The 17,738-nt window shown below is 44.8% G+C and overlaps 1 protein-coding gene across 6 annotated transcripts in view; it reads left to right on the forward strand.

The window, feature by feature from the left end:
- The window catches only part of asap2a (ArfGAP with SH3 domain, ankyrin repeat and PH domain 2a), a 97,861-nt gene that overhangs the window by 59,108 nt on the left and 21,015 nt on the right, over positions 1 to 17,738 (forward strand). For all 6 annotated transcript variants that reach the window (XM_036963079.2, XM_090220577.1, XM_036963080.2 and 3 more), the window contains 7 exons: positions 9,589 to 9,638; positions 11,354 to 11,483; positions 11,587 to 11,672; positions 11,756 to 11,831; positions 11,979 to 12,065; positions 13,910 to 14,013; positions 14,798 to 14,867. In XM_036963079.2, coding sequence (XP_036818974.1) covers positions 9,589 to 9,638; positions 11,354 to 11,483; positions 11,587 to 11,672; positions 11,756 to 11,831; positions 11,979 to 12,065; positions 13,910 to 14,013; positions 14,798 to 14,867 — 603 coding nt within the window. The remainder of the gene's footprint in view (positions 1 to 9,588; positions 9,639 to 11,353; positions 11,484 to 11,586; positions 11,673 to 11,755; positions 11,832 to 11,978; positions 12,066 to 13,909; positions 14,014 to 14,797; positions 14,868 to 17,738) is intronic.

The raw sequence follows: 17,738 nt of genomic DNA on the forward strand, positions 1-17,738 counted from the left end.
ACGGTATGCAAATTGGTTTGAGTCTAATTGGGATGAGAGACCAGAGAGTTTGTTTTGGCCTGAAGTGCCTTGCTGCTGATGCCATCTGGACCATATGATTTTCGTGGAATGACACGTTGAGAGTATTGCTTGACGTCATTCATGGAAATATGTATATCAACAGCTGGCATGCTGTTTTATATTGTCTAAGGCCACTTTCTGCTGCAATGTAAAATATCACACATGTTAAAGCTACAATTGGAACGGTTGAAATGATTTGCCAAAGCAAGGTCATTTTCGACGGTCATAAAATGTCTCTTTGGTTTATAGCCTGTGATGGTTTGTAGCCTTTGTCAGGCTTTCCTACTGTCATTGTCCTAGGAATCACTAGAAAACCTTTTGTATGACTTCTTGTACAATATTTTAGACCCAGCCTTTGGAACTTTGGTTTTCCTACATATGGCTACTATATTATGATTGCTACATCCAATGGGTGTGGATATGGCTTAAGAGAAGATTTCTATAGCGTTAGTAAAGATATAATCAATACATGTGGATGATTTCATTCCTGTGCTGTTTGTAAATACCCTGGTAGGTTGACTGATAACCCGAACCAGGTTGCAAGCACTGGTTACAGTTTGAAACTTCATCTTGAGTGGACAGCTTGATGAAAATGTTTAGGTCACCCAGAAAATATACCTCTGTTGATATCAACAATCAAGCATTTCACACATATTATCCAGATACTGACTGTTAGCACTCTGTGGTCTATAGCAGGCCTCTCGTCTTACCGGATATACAGTGGGGCAAAAAAGTATTTAGTCAGCCACCAATTGTGCAAGGTCTCCCACTTAAAAAGATGAGTTAGGCCTGTAATTTCCATCATAGGTACACTTCAACTATGACAGACACAATGAGAGAATTTTTTCCAGAAAATCACATTGTAGGATTTTTTATGAATTTACTTGCAAATTATGCAAGCAAGATTTCTGACTCTCACAGACCTGTAACTTCTTCTTTATGAGGCTCCTCTGTCCTCCACTCGTTAACTGTATTAATGGCATCTATTTGAACTTGTTATCAGTATAAAAGACACCTGTCCACAACCTCAAACAGTCACACTCCAATCTCCACTATGGCCAAGACCAAAGAGCTGTCAACGGACACCAGAAACAAAATTGTAGACCTGCACCAGTCTGGGAAGACTGAATCTGCAATAGGTAAGCAGTTTAGTTTGAAGAAATCAACTCTGGGAGCAATTATTAGGAAATGGAAGACATACAAGACCACTGATAATCTCCCTCGATCTGGGACTCCACGCAAGATCTCACCCCGTGGGGTCAAAATTATCACAAGAACGGTGAGCAAAAATCCCAGTGAATGACCTGCAGAGAGCTGGGACCAAAGTAACAAAGCCTACCATCAGTAACACACTACGCCGCCAGGGACTCAAATCCTGCAGTGCCAGACGTGTCCCCCTGCTTAAGCCAGTACATGTCCAGGCCCATCTGAAGTTTGCTAGAGAGCATTTGGATGATCCAGAAGAAGATTGGAAGACTGTCATATGGTCAGATGAAACCAAAATATAACTTTTTGGTAAAAACTCAACTCGTCGTGTTTGGAGGACAAAGAATGCTGAGTTGCATCCAAAGAACACCATACCTACTGTGAAGCATGGGGGTGGAAACATCAGGCTTTGGGGCTGTTTTTCTGCTAAGGGACCAGGACGACTGATCAGTGTAAAGGAAAGAATGAATGGGGTGGGGTGAAAACCTCCTTCCATCAGCAAGGACATTGAAGATGAAACGTGGCTGGATCTTTCAGCATGACAATGATCCCAAACACACCGCCCGGGCAACGAAGTGGCTTCGTAAGAAGCATTTCAAGGTCCTGGAGTGGCCTAGCCAGTCTCCAGATCTCAACCCTATAGAAAATCTTTGGAGGGAGTTGAAAGTCCGTGTTGCCCAGCAACAGCCCCAAAACATCACTGCTCTAGAGGAGATCTGCATGGAGGAATGGGCCAAAATACCAGCAACAGTGTGTGAAAAACTTGTGAAGACTTACAGAAAACATTTGACCTCTGTTATATAACCTTTGTTGGCAATGACAAAGTATTGAGAAACTTTTAATGACCAAATACTTATTTTCCACCATAATTTGCAAATAAATTCATAAAAAATCCTACAATGTGATTTTCGGGAATTTTTTTTCTCATTTTGTATCCATAGTTGAAGTGTACCTATGATGAAAATTACAGGCCTCATCTTTTTAATTGGGAAAACTTGGTGGCTGACTAAATACTTTTTTGCCCCACTGTAGCTATTCTGTTCTGCCGACGCACAGAAAACCCAGCTAACCGTGTCATTGTTCAGCCACGACTCGATGATAAGATATTACAGTTTTTAATGTCCCGTTGGGAGGATAGTCTTAAACGGAGCTCATCCAGTTTATTCTTCAGTGATTGCACGTCGGCTAATACACTCAGCAAAATAAGAAACGGACCTTTTTCAGAACCCTGTCTTTCAGAGATAATTCATAAAAATCCAAATTATTTCAGATCTTCATTGTAAAGGGTTTAAACACCGTTTCCCATGTTTTTTCAATGAACCATAAACAATGAATGGACATGCACCTGTGTAACGGTCGTTAAGACACTAACAGCTTACAGACAGTAGGCAATTAAGGTCACAGTTATGAAAACTTAGGGTCCTAAAGAGGCCTTTCTACTGACTCTGAAAAACACCAAAAGAAAGATGCCCAGGATTCCTGCGCATCTGCGTGAACTTGCTTTAGGCATGCTGCAGGGAGGCATGAGGACTGCAGTTGTGGCCAGGGCAATAAATTGCACTGTCTGTACTATGAGACGCCTAAGACAGTGCTACAGGGAGACCGGACAGACAGCTGATAGTCCTCGCAGTGGTAGACCACGTGTAACAACACCTGCACAGGATCGGTACGTCATACCTGCGGGACAGGTACAGGATGGCAATAACAACTTCCCGAGTTACACCAGGAACTCTCTATCCCTCCATCAGTGCTCAGACTGTCCGCAATAGGCTGAGAGAGGCTGGACTGAGGGCTTGTAGGCCTTTTGTAAGTCTGGTCCTCAACAGACATCACCGGCAACAACGTCGCCTATGGGCACATCCACTGTCGCTAGACCAGACAGGACTGGCAAAAAGTTTTCTTCACTGATGTTTCACGACTTTTGTCTCACCAGGGGTGATGGTCGGATTTGCGTTTATTGTAGAAGGAATGAGTGTTACACCGAGGCCTGTACTCTGGAGCGGGATCTATTTGGAGGTGGAGGGTCCGTCAATGCCACCAGCCATAATGCTCGTTCTGTGCGTGATTTCCTGCAAGGCAGGATTGTCAGTGTTTTGCCATGGCCAGCGACGAGCCAAAATCTCAATCCTATTGAGCACGTCTGGGACCTGTTGGATCGGAGGGTGAGGGCCATTCCCTCCAGAAATATCCGTGAACTTGCAGGTGCCTTGGTGGAAGAGTGGGGTAACATCTCACAGCAAGAACTGGCAAATCTGGTGCAGTCCATGAGGGGAGATGCACTGCAGTACTGTACTTAATGCAGCTGGTGGCCACACCAGATACTGACTTTTACTTTGGATTTTACAGGGACACATTATTCCATTTCTGTTAGTCACATATCTGTGGAACTTGTTCAGATATTGTCTGTTATGTTCATACAAATATTTACATATGTTAAGTTTGCTGAAAATAAACTCAGTTGACAGTGAGAGGGCGTTTCTTTTTTTGCTGAGTTAGGAATGGATGGTAGCCGACAGATTCTCACAAAGCCCCCTGTATTTCCTTATTGTCTTCATGCGATTGACGGGGATTTGGGCCTTGTCTGGAAACAACATTATATCCTTTGTGTCTGACTCGTCAATGAAAAAATGTTTGTCCAGTTCGAGGTGAGTTATCGCTGTTCTGATATCCAAAAGCTATTTTCGGTCATAAGAGACTATATCATCAACATCTATGTACAAAATACGTTGTTTAAAAAAAACAAAAAACATTTTGTGTGTGAAAAAACACACAAATAGAACAATTGGTTAGGAGCCCGTAAAACGGCAGCCCTCCCCTCATTTTTAAGTCTTGCCATAGATTTTCAAGACGATTATAAGTCAAAACTGTAACTAGGCCTCTCAGGAACGTTGCATGTTATCTTGGTATGCCTTGTGTTTTAGTTTATTGTCCTGCTGAACGGGGAATTTTGTCTGCCCAGTGTCTGTTGAAAATCAGACAAACCAAGTTTTCCTCTAGGATTTTGTCTGTGATTACCTCTATTCCATTAATTTTTATCCTAAAAAACTCCCTATTCCTTGCCGATGACAAGCATACCATAAACATGATGCAGCCACCAGCATGCTTGAAAATATGAAGTGGCACTCGTGTTGGATTTGCCCCATACATAACGCTTTGCGTTGAGGACATGACGTTTATCCAACTCTGCACGTTTAAGTACCACAGCCCAAGCCCCTAAGTGATTTGGAAACCGAGGGGATATCCATATTTATGGCTTTCACTTTTAATAGCTAATAATAGCATTGGTTTAGCTTTTGCTAGCCACAGTGGGCGTCCCATTTGTAACAGTAACAGAACTAACAATGGGATTCAACTTTATAGGTTCAAGATTTTGACTTATTATGTTGGAATATGAACATCTGTAGCCCTATTATGATAGAGCTGTGATTATAATGGTAGGGATTACCTGAGACCGCACTGATTTCTCCTGCTGTGGGGGATGGAGAGCAATAGACTCCTGAGGGCTTGGGCTGTGAAAGTGTCATGTAAGCAACTGTTTTGTGCTCAAAGAGAGCATCTGTGCTCCACGGTAGTTGGGATATATTCTGTCCTCACTGAAACAATCCCTCCGCAGAGTACATTTTCAGCTAGTGATTTGGAGGAGTGTTGAAGTGGTTCAACTCCAGGCCTATTGAGAGTAGTGGACCCATGAAAAGTAGCCGCTTACCTAAATACTTTGCGGCTCCTTTCAGGTCCATTACAGGCCATTTTACTCTCCACTCATCTCTCCATCCTGCTGTTTAACCTCAACTGGGGGAAAGATCGAGGTGTTTAACATGCTGTTCTCTGGGGTTGTAAGGTTATGGCACAAAACGACCCTGTAGTTTTTTGGTTTCCTCTCACTTCCTGCCATTTTTTGTTGGTACTTCCGCATGGTGTCTGATAAAGGATGTACAGGTAGGAACGTTACTGGTCTGTCTGGTGACATTAGCCTGAGTCCCGTCTGCTTCTACTGAGGCAGAGACAGCCCCGGAGAGCTTAAAGTAAGCCATGATTAAGATTTATAAGTTACTTCAGTTGAAAAGTGCTAGGTACACTGTATGTGAAGTACAGGTAACTGCCAAAATAAAGGAAACCCAACATAGTGTCAATGTGGGGCCAGCACTTCAATGCGCCTTGGCGTAGATTCTACAAGTGTCTGGAACTCTATCGGAGGAATGCGGCACTATTCTTTCGTGAGAAATTCCGTAAGTGTTCAATTGGGTTGAGATATGGTGACACACACACACACTTTTTAAACCCCCTATGCTCCTTTGAGACCACTCTTTCAAAGTCTCTGAGATCTTCCAGCTACGGTAGCTAAAATAATGGACAACTGGCCACTTCTATACATGACCCTAAGTATGATGGGATGTTAAGTGATTAACTCAGGAACCACACCTGTGTGGAAGCACACACTTTCAATATACTACACTACATGGTTAATCATGGGCATTAATCTGTATTTGGTCCCCCCTTTGCTGCTATAAGTGGCGCAGTGGTCTAAGGCACTGCATCTCAGTGCTAGAGGTGTCACACTACAGACCCTGGTTCGATCTCCGGCTGTATCACAACCGGCCGTGATCGGGAGTCCCATAGGGCGGCACACAATTGGCCCAGTGTCATCCGGGTTAGGGGAGGGTTTGGCTGGGGTAGACCATCATTTGTAAAATAAGAATTTGTTCTTCACTCACTTTCCTAGTTAAATAAAAAAAAGAACAGCTTCCAACGTGTTTCCGCTGCTCCAGAGTCCAATGGCGGTGAGCTTTACACAACTCCAACCAACGCTTGGCATTGCACATGGCGGCTTCTCGGACATGGAAACCCATTTCATGAAGCTCCCGACGAACAGTTTTTGTGCCAGCGTTGCTTCCGGAAGCAGTTTGGGACTCTAGTGAGTGTTGCAACCGAAGACGGGTGATTTCAATGCTCTACACGCTTCAGCACATGTTTGTGTGGCCTACCACTCCGCGGCTGAGTTGTTGCTGCTCCGAGACGACATGTCCACTTCACAATAACATCACTTCCAGTTGACTGGGGTAGCACTAGCAGGGCAGAAATGTGACAAACTGACTTGTTGGAAAGGTGGCAGCCTGGGACGGTTCCAAACCGGAACAACCAACCAAGATACAGCATCTTCACTCCCTGTCTGTCTGCGGTTCAGTGCTGGCTCAGGCCCTCATACTTGGTGCATATGGGTTATTGTTGCTTCATGGGCCCTTAAGCTCTGTCCAGTGTCCACCTCCTTAACCACACTCCCACTCCAAACACTGAACATAAGCAGACTGGCGGAAAGTGCTGACACCACAAAACACCAGAGCCAAGGGGATTTACATATTAGACCTGACACTGGGATGATGTCATCCCTTCCAGCGCTAAACCTCCTGATCCTTTGTATCTATTGTTGTTTAAAGTTGTTTTTTTTTTTACACACACTCATCACACACATCACTGACATGAGCCCCCCCCCCCCCCCCCCCATAGAGTCATGAAACCCAGACACACAATTGTTGGGAGGCTTTTAGCTCCAAGAAGCTCTGCCAAAGGAGTGATCTCACCATTTATTTCTCACCAAGAAAAGTAGAGGCTGATCATGTTTCATGGAATTGTAACAGGTGCCCTTGACAGCAACAAGACCAGGTTCAAGACGACATTGGAATAGAGGTTGAAAGCTGTAAATTGCATGTTTTCTATTTGAGGTTTTGGTGAAAAGGCTCTGTCCGCGTAGCAGTCTGAATAGGTCCCGTTCCAACTCACTGGACAGGGATCTTCCACTACTCTATCACCTCCAACAGTGGACCCATCCCATTCAGGAGCACAGGAAAGTACACTTCACATTGAAGCATTCAAGGTCAGTCCGCTGTCTTCAATTTGACAAGGACAGTGGTAACGGAGGTAAGAATTGAACTAAGAAACTCGACAAAGAAAGAGGCTACTGCAGGATAAGAACTTTACAGGAGTGTTACGTTTGGTTTTAAAGCCTCTGTCTCCCAAATATCTATTCTGGTGAAACTCATTAAAGAGAGGGTGCATGTTGATTTACCCTTGATTTGGTAGAGTGGATGGGAGGTGAACCCTGTTCGGCTGTGCTCTTCCAGCATTCCACACAGCTAAGTTGCCCTGCCATGTTCCATGTTGTTGTGTGGAAGCTAGCTGTCACGACTTCCGCCGAAAGTCGGTGCCTCTCCTTGTTCGGGCGGTGCTCGGCGGCCGGCGTCGCCGATCCTCTTTTTCCTTTGTCTTTGTTTTCACACACCTGTTTTCCATTTCACGATTACTTGTTCCTGTATTTAAACCCTCTGTTCCCCCCCCCATGCTGTTGTGGGGATTATTACATGTTCAGTCAGGTTTGTTTTGATGCCTGGGTTTTTGACGGGTGCTGTGGTCACCCGTGCGTTATCTTTACCGTCTTGTTTTGGGTCAAGTGTAATTGTTACCTTGTGCCTTGTTGAGTAAACGTACAGTTGCTCACTCATTCTGCTCTCGTGCGCCTGACTTCATGCACCAGCTACACTCACCATCTAACACTAGCGCCCCACTTCACTCCCTACGGTTGTTTCCCACTCTCACAGTAGCTAGCTCCTCACTTCACTCCCTACTGTTGTTCCCCACTCTCACAGTAGCTAGCTCCTCACTTCACTCCCTACTGTTGTTCCCCACTCTCACAGTAGCTAGCTCCTCACTTCACTCCCTACTGTTGTTCCCCACTCTCACAGTAGCTAGCTCCTCACTTCACTCCCTACTGTTGTTCCCCACTCTCACAGTAGCTAGCTCCTCACTTCACTCCCTACGTTTGTTCCCCACTCTCACAGTAGCTAGGTCCTCACTTAACTTCCCATCGAGCCGCTGTGAATGAGAGAGGAATGCTGCAGTTGGACAATGTGCCGCTCTGCGCAACTCGTCTCGCTTCCGCGGCTTGTATTTTTAGCCAGTGTTCTGTCATTTTTTTTTTATCTTGCTTCCTCTATTTCCCTTTCTCTCTCACTCTGTCTCTCTCTCTTTTTTTCTCTTTCGTCAGACCATGATCCAATGACCATGGATCCATGACTGCCACACTTGTTTTGAAGAGATCTGGGCTGGTATCCACAAAGCGTCCCAGAGTAAGAGTGCTGATCTAGGATCAGTTTTGCCTCTTTTTTTTTATATATATATTTTTTTTATATGAATGAATATGATTTTTATATTGAAAGGTTGGGACCTGAGAAGATCAGCTCTCCTACTCTGAGTTGCTTTGTGTATACAGGCCCAGGGGTCAACAGAGGGAACATCTCTAAGAGAATGGGCTGTCAGGCAATCAATTTAATATAATGACCGCAAAATGGCAACATTTATTGTAATAATGCCATAATAAGTGTATTGTAGCAAAGCTTTAGAAAGATTAGCTTTTTTTAGAGGATGCATCACATTTTATACCAACTCATTTTTCATTCCAGTTAATGACTCTATAAAAAACCCCTGCGGCTGCTACTTGCAGTCATTTTTTTTTTTTGTCTGAAAAAAAAACAACACTTACAGTAGCAATCAGTGCTCTCCACAATTGTTGATTGGGATGCAATCAGCAAATCAACATGAAAAGAAACAAGCAGATTCTCAGTGCAATCAGATAATCCATTGATCTCATCATGTTTTACCACGGCCTTTTTTTCAAATGGCCTCGGAAGCAGCAATTATGGCTGCCGCTGCGGTGTTTGGAGGAAAAAATGACACGGGCAATTTCGCCAGTTAATGTCTGTTTTTGTTTGTCCCTAATCACTGTTTATTCATTGGCGCGGTGCCTGAAAAGCGTTGCATAATTTAACATTTGCTCAAACAGCTGTTGAACGCTACTCTGTGACCATGGGAAATCTGTTCAGCTGTGTGGCCACTTAAACCACGTTACGATTCTGAACACTGCTCTTTTTGTTTTCAACGCTAGCACTTTGTACGCTATCGTCGTCTACGGCAACGACGAGGAAAAGGATGACCAGACTGAGTCATGTATTGGCAGCGTGCTTTGTTGACCTTTTGGCTAGTGCAGGGAGATTGACAAGGATGGGGTTTTCCCTGAGCTTGTAACATCACGTAAACATTAACTGACTGGAGTAATGATGTGTACCGTAGCGTCAGTGCCTTCTAGATATAGTAACGCTGTCTGTGTGTGCCATGGTATGCTTAATATCACAATGTGCGCTATGACCATGTTGATATGTTTTTCTAGCCTCTTTTAACGAGTGACGTTAGTGCCAACAAAAACTGAATCATTTTGTTTCTGAATTGGAAGCTCTGACGTTGGTTTCTTTCTGATTTTTTTTCCCTTCTTCACAGGACCTGAAAAAGCCATTTGATAAGTCCTGGAAAGACTATGAAACAAAAGTGTAAGTTTTTCAAAATATTTTACTACCGCCAATATGAAATTAGGTTCTGGCCAATTGACATTATTAGCTTAGAGTACGAAGACGATCAGATGATCAGTCCATTGTCTTTTGATCCGTTGGTTCATTCTATGGCCGTACTGTAGCAGTCGGTTCAACTGACTCTCAAGCGTTTTGATAACCTCTAGATATTGGTACTGTCATAGTAGTTATGCATTTGACTGTATATTTGTCATTTGGTATAGAGCCCGATTTTTATCACCATAAGCAATATTTTGAATGAGATGCAATGTGAAATGTCCTGTCTCATCTCTGTGCTTGTAATGACCACTCTTCCCCAACCAACCTCACCTTGCAATCATCAATGAATACACCCAGAATAATAAGCCATCTTTACCCCTCTCTGTCTACACTGTGATTTCTGCATGCAACGGTATATGAAATGTTATAGTACTCTGATATATTTTCCAAGCTGCAAAGGACATTCTTTACTGAAAGGGTAATGCATTTTCTTCTGCCGCGCCAATCTGACGACGAGACGGTACTGACTTGTTGCTCCATTGACGCTCTCCGCTAGTCTGCTGTCAACGGACGACAGTACTATGCTTGGCCTAGAACATCGTTGTCCCATCTGCTCCGATGTTCTTTGAACTTTTCCGATCACAATCGGATGTGTTCTCATATCTCTAATCTCTTTGTCTGCGGTTATAATGAGACCTTTCCATGTTTTGCAGACCGAAAGAGATTAGACTCTCTGCCCCAAACTCCACTCTGGCCCCGACCGCCTTAAAGTGTGCGAGTAGCACCCTGACCATCGTCACCACAGAGTCCCATTTTGATCCGCTGTCTCCATCTCTGTGTCAACGGTCTTTGGTAGCGCTTGTGGCTGTTTTTTTTAAGCTTTCTCTCTACTCCTATGCTTCTGGGCTGAGGATTTAAGGTGACAGCTTTGTAGGTGTTCTACTAATGAAAGCAGTCACATGTCTTACCTAATGACAGTTTGAGTCTTAAAAAAAAAAGGAAGCCAACCAAAATGACCGAATATAACCCAGATGACTTTACCTGAGACGGATGAATGTTTGTGACGCAGCGGCAGGAACTGACTTCTTTTTAAGTGTCTTTTTGAATCAAATGTTTTCCGGAACAGCAGTAGATGATAGTCGACTTGCAGGAGCAGACCATAGTGCAGCGCTGGCTCATGCATTCACACCACTTTGACATCAGCTTGATGCCCCCCCCCCCCCCCTCTCTGTCTTGTCTTTGTTGGTATAATCCGTTTGTATTCCCCCCCCCCCCCCTCCCCCCCCTTGGTTCAGTTTCCTTTGGAATGGCCTTGTTGCATCTGTGTCTTGATGGTTCCAAATGGGCCAAGCTGTTCACTGACTGCAGGCAGAGGTGGGGAAAAATACAGGCAAGTCGTTAACGTTGGTTTAGCGATGGGCCACAGTGACGAAGACCTAACACCCAAAGGCATGAGTGAGAGGCCGTCTGCTTTCAAATCTGAACGAAAACAGGCGTCACTTAAGTCTCCCTAAGCTTCCTCATAGGAGGAGCCAAATGCTGCATCCTTTTTAAAGGGAATAAGCTGAGCTAGAAAATAATGCCCTTTTGCATGGAATGCCCTCCCCCTTCCACTCTGTATATTTCCTGTTTGGTGTGTGTCTGGTTGGAAATGCCCTTTGACCCCCCCCCCACAACGATGTCACTTCCTGTCCCAGAACTAAGATCGAGAAGGAGAAGAAGGAGCACGCGCGGCAGCACGGCATGATCCGCACGGAGATCAGCGGGGCGGAGATCGCAGAGGAGATGGAGAAGGAGAGGAGGTTCTTCCAGCTGCAGATGTGTGAGGTGGGTAAGGAAAGAGATGGAGCTCAGGCCTGGGTTGCCAGGTTGGGCCATGTCCACAGCTGTAGTGGAGGGTTTTCTGACATTGTAAAATTCTGTCTCGCAGTATCTTCTCAAAGTGAACGAGATCAAGATCAAGAAAGGGGTGGACCTACTCCAGAATCTCATCAAATATTTCCACGCACAGTGCAAGTAAGTCCTGCAGTCAGTGAGTGTTTGACCAAGTGCTCACTTCGTGGAGAAAGCGGCTGATGTAGATTTGTCACTCCCCTTAGTTTTTTTCAGGACGGGCTGAAAGCAGTAGACAACCTCAAACCATCCATAGAGAAACTAGCCACAGACTTACACACGGTGAGTTCCTCAAGACTACTGTTGACATCTTCATGGGGTACATAAGGACTTCCCTTTCCTTCATCAAGTGTGCTGAATTCATCAAACATATTCTGTGTGACTGTAACCTTTTTTATGACCCCTGTGGCCTTTGTATGACCTTTCCAGATAAAGCAGGCCCAGGACGAGGAGAGGAAGCAGCTCACTCAGCTACGGGACGTCCTCAAGTCAGCGCTGCAGGTGGAGCAGAAGGAGGTAACACCCATAGACTTCGACCACTCTAGTGCCCCACAGTGTGTTTTAGCATGAGCAGCGCCATTGAGGACTTTCACCATTAGGAGATTCTCATTTGGGCAAAAGTCCGTCCTCAACTCCTCCTTCCTCTCCTCCATGACCCAGAAACTGATAAGTGGTTGAAGAGCGTGTTCATTTTGTTTGTAGTACGAACGAAGGAGTCTGCTACCCTCCGCGATTTAACTACTTTGGCTGCAAGCGCGGACGTGTTTTAAAATCCGACCCCCCCCCCCCCCTTTGAATCAGGCGTTGTTTTCTCGAAGGAGAAAAGCATGCAAACATTTAAAAACCATATGGAACTTTTTCTATCATCTATAAAATGTGTTTTTACTTTACACATTTCATTTGGGATTCCACCCGTGTAAACATTTGCCTGATGCGCGAGTGGAGAGCCATTTCATGCAAGCACATTTTCATCCACGTTCCCTCTCCTCGCCGTCTCTCTGCAATTACCTTTGACCTTTAAAAAAAAATAAAAAAATAAAGGAAGCGAGAGAGGAGAAAGGACACAGGAGTTGAGCAAAACCAAATGAGATCCTCCCATTTTAAGTAGTCAACTGGGTGGGACTTCTTATGGGTTAAGGAAGGATCACATAATTCCATCCAGATCGCTCTCTCTCACGCACACACACACACACACACACACACACACACAGCAACCCTCAAACTCTATAGGCCTAGCTAGTATTTACACTGTCTAATGCCCAAGTTAGTCATCCAATAATATAAGCCTGTAAGTATCTCATCTAGTCTGCCTCATTCATATCCTATGAGTGATGCACTTACATGTTCAAAACCCTGATGCACGTTACCAAAGCCCCCTTCACTCCCTGTCAACTTTAGCACGCTCATTGAGAGCAGTCATTAATGGTCGATGGTTAAGCACGCTGATGTGCTCAATGCTCTCGTTTGCCAGACGCTTTTATCCAAAGAGACGTACGGGTAACACACGTACTTCCGTACTTTCTGGCGTCGGCTACTACGTGGAGAACTAGTCTACTGTTTTTGCTACTGCCTCAATATCTTACCTGTCTGTTCTCCTCTTTGCTTCGCTGCCGTCGCCTCTTTGTGAACCAAGTCTAGGAGAGTAAGTGTGTCCTCAACGCCCCCTTTGCTGTGCTTGTCTATCGGTGGTCGTGGTGTCAAGGAGAGTGAGAAGTTTGTCTGAAGCATTTTCAATAGAGAGCATTTGTTTCTGGGTTGTATTCATTAAGCGCCAAATGTAAGAAAACACTCTGAACACAGTGAAATGCGAAGGTACTATCTGTACTTCTGAAAGACTTGTTTTTCATTTAAATTGTGCTACGTTGTGACTGAATGAGTACAACCCTGTCTTCCTAGATTTGTCTGTTGACAATGGTAACGTTAGACACAGAACCCTGAAGATGTTTCTTTAGAATATCTTTCAAAGGTCGTTGCCTTGGCCCCTCCCCCTCTCAGTTTCCCCTGTGACCTCACTAGTGCATGACCCCAAGGCTTTGCTTGTCATTTATTTATTTATTTATTAGTGGCAGCATCTCAATAGTCTAGAGGCTCCCCTTCCTTGCCTTTCCTACTTCATCTGCACTAAAGTAAATCCCCCAGCCAGCATCCCGATCTGCCATATTGCTCTCATATCCTAGATTTTATCTAGGATTTGTCAGATCAGTGCTGACAAAGGAAAATGAACAAGGAGAGGAAGCCACTTTAGACAATTGAGACTTACCACACCCACTGCAGTGTCTTGTGCCTTTGCCTACATAGATCCTTATGTGTGTGTGTGTGTGTGTGTGTGTGTGTGCGTGCGTGCGCTGGTATTGTTGAAGGATTCCCAGGTGCGACAGAGCGCTACCTACAGTTTGCACCAGCCGCAGGGAAACAAGGAGCACGGTACTGAGCGCTGTGGGAACCTCTACAAGAAGAGTGACGGGTCAGTGTTTCTCTCCTGTTGAACTTGCATCATCTTCAACAAACATTCAAATAACCAAATGGAAAGGCCAGACAAAACAAACACACAAAGTACACTCGTTGTGATGGCATTTATCCATAGGCCCACTCTGTATCTTTGGCGACCAACTATGTATTTTTTTTTTCAAAACCTTTTGCTTTGGGCCGGATGTGTCATGGGATCGTTCGTACATGCATCATCTATTAGCAGAATGACTGCCGTATTTCCGTTAGTCACCAAATCCCTAGTTTGAAAGCCACCTTTTTTTCTGGAAGCTGTGCTGTGTCATTTTCTATACATTTCCCCCCCACATGGGCCAGCCCCCTAGCTATTCAAGTTCCAGCCAATGAGCTTCAGCCACTCGCCATTTGAGCGACAGCTATCAAGATGCGCACACAGCAGAGTGGGAGAGAGGGGCAATGACGTGGTGCACAATACTGTGTCTGCCCATATGTGACGTAGTACACGACGTTCGGGGGCCACTTTTGGCTCGTTGAGTGCTACTTTCAGAACTACTGGCTAAAAATAAATATATACAAAAGTACCAGAGAGTCTCTGTTAATGTTATTTTTATGTCTGGGTGTCTCCCCATAGACAGGAATACACTGCCCAAACTCTGCGTCATTTAATTATGCCTGCACATACTAATGAGCCATCGCACTGTTTTGGTTGGTTCATGTGGTGTTTAGTGTGTCACACTGGCGCTGGGATGTTATGTCGAAGTCTCTGTGTCATGGTGTGTGTGTGTGTGTGTGTGTGTGTCCAGGATAAGGAAAGTGTGGCAGAAGAGAAAGTGTTCAGTGAAGAATGGATACCTCACCATATCACATGGGACGGTGAGTAATGTGAGAGCGCGCGCACACACACACAGAGGGCAAGACAACCTACTCCTAGCCCGTTAGCGTTTATCTACAGTAAGGCTAGTGGGAAAGGGCTGCCTTAATCGACATCCACGTCTTCGGCGCCCGGGGAACAGTGGGTTTAACTGCCTTGCTCAGGGGCAGAACGTCAGATTTTTTACCTTGTCAGCGCAGGGATTTGATCCAGCAAGTGGCTCTATCCTGTTCGTTTACACTTCACCCATATTCAAGCCAGTCACTCGATCACACTAATTCTGTCATATCAGACTTCATCACTGTTTATCAAACCTTTTAGGCAACCGACATGTTTATTTCATCTCCAAGCACAATAAAACAGTTCCTATTGATTTCATTAACAATTTGCAAAATAGTTATACTGTTAACTTCGAAAAGCAGTTTCAATGTTTCAACCATACATTGGCTTAGTTTACTGTCTGACCTGGCCTCCGGGAGAGATCCACCTGGGATCTATTCCTATCCTAAAATGCCCCCAGGCAACCCCAGACAAGTTCAATTATGGCACATCCTACCTAATTATCAGCTCTCTGCTAACTGGCAGCTTATCCACTAGTTTTGTCTTGTTTGATCCTGTCTTGTCCTGTCTTATCCAGTCTGGTCGTCTCTTGTTTTGTCCTGTTTGTCATATATATATATTTATATATTTATATTTATATATATATATATATATATATATATATTTTTTTTTTTTCTTCTCTTTATTCTTACCCTACTTTTCTGCTATTTCTTACTTTTTGGTTGTAGTTTACCGTCTTCATTATAATAAACATTTCCATGGGGAGGGTTCAGAGGTGGTAGAGCTACGGGGCGGGAGTGGGGATCACGAGGACTCCAGAAAGTATTTGGTGCCTGGTGTACTTTTTTGTTGTGATTTTAATTTAATTACGTTTTTTGAATTTTTAATTTCGCTAAAATGGTGGTGGTATTAGTATTAATGTCAGTCACTCTTACACGTCAACGAGTATTATATCTCTTGGAAGCATCCCAAATGGCACCAAAAGGGCTCGAAGTCAAAAGCCATTTGGGATGCAGCTCTTGTCAGGCTAGTTCACATAGCTACTTTCCCTGCACCTCTTCACCCGGGGTCTCACCAGCCTATTGATATCCTGCTCTGCTCTCACTGTAGCAGGCTCTACTTCCCTGCATTACACTAGATTTAATCTCTCTCGCTCTCTCTCTCGCTCTCTCTCTCGCTCTCTCTCTCGCTCTCTCTCTCTCTCGCTCTCTCTCTCGCTCTCTCTCTCGCTCTCTCTCTCGCTCTCTCTCTCTCTCTCTCGCTCTCTCTCTCGCTCTCTCTCTCGCTCTCTCTCTCGCTCTCTCTCTCGCTCTCGCTCGCTCTCTCTCGCTCTCTCTCGCTCTCTCTCGCTCTCTCTCGCTCTCTCTCGCTCTCTCTCGCTCTCTCTCGCTCTCTCTCGCTCTCTCTCGCTCTCTCTCGCTCTCTCTCGCTCTCTCTCGCTCTCTCTCGCTCTCTCTCTCTCTCTCTCTCTCTCTCTCTCGCTCTCTCTCGCTCTCTCTCGCTCTCTCTCGCTCTCTCTCGCTCTCTCTCGCTCTCTCTCGCTCTCTCTCGCTCTCTCTCGCTCTCTCTCGCTCTCTCTCGCTCTCTCTCGCTCTCTCTCGCTCTCTCTCGCTCTCTCTCGCTCTCTCTCGCTCTCTCTCGCTCTCTCGCTCGCTCGCTCTCTCTCTCGCTCGCTCTCTCTCTCGCTCTCGCTATCTTCCTCTTTTTTGCTCTCTCTGTCTCTTGCGTACTTTATCACACCCTCGCTCTATCCCTCGCCTTGCTCTCTTTCAAAATGCACACACACAAACACACCACACTTTCTCTACCTCTCTCTTCTTCCCCTTTCTCTCTCATAAAATAAAATAATATACCTCACATATGAGCTCTCCCTCCTCTCCCTGGCCAACCAGCTGTATGTAGAGGTCGAAGCAGGGAAAGCAATCAGGGATGGTTTTTAAGCACCCTGAGCTGAGCCCCAGCCATGGCCTGGTTTCATCCTCCACTGCAGAGCAGAAAACCACAGTACAGAAGCTAATCCTCCATGGACAGGCCCATTCTGACAGACCTTAACCCCTAAATATTACTTATGAAAACTGCATACGAGAGCCTGGCTATTAGTGTTATGTTATGATGTAATAAATAATGGAGAAAGGAAGGTGAATTTTGCAGTGGTTTATTCTATGCTGTGCTGATTCTCAAGTAGCTCTGCAGTCCAGGACCTGTATCAGATTGTTGTAATGTACATCGTGTTTTATAGTAAGCATAATATGTTTTCGTTGATGCATATATTTTGAGTGCATGTCGGCTAAATGAATGCTTTTATCCAGGTACAGTGCACACCTCTTCTGGTGAATATGGTTATTGTGATGGACCACTTCAGGGGTCAGCATGCTTCAGTTTGGCTGACCCCTAGCTGAACTCTGCTAGCTGAACCGAACGAGTGTGCTCGCATATTCATTTAAAAGATCTTCGCTTGAAAAACGAGAAAAAAAGCTGTTTGTCCATTTTGAGACGCCGTAGCCAGAATAGTCTGAATTAATCTAAGATAACGCAAGAAATCTGTCCTTAATTTGCCGTGGAGATCTTAGTCGCGCAGTTGTACATCTAACAATGTTTGGGTGCAGTATTTTTCGGTGAAAGAATGTGGATGAAAACGAGTCGTCCCTCGATGAATGACAACAAAGACTATTGGATCCCAACTGTTAACCAATCACCGAAGGGGCGTAGTCATAATATATGCACCAACTTTTCCAACCTGTTTCTGGTAGCATGTGGACAGCTTTAGTGATCAAACTTACCGATGTGATGACTATAAGAGGGAGCACTGTATT

Source organism: Oncorhynchus mykiss, chromosome 25 (assembly GCF_057628025.1).
Source record: "Oncorhynchus mykiss isolate SJ-2025 chromosome 25, ASM5762802v1, whole genome shotgun sequence".
NCBI lineage: Eukaryota > Metazoa > Chordata > Actinopteri > Salmoniformes > Salmonidae > Oncorhynchus > Oncorhynchus mykiss.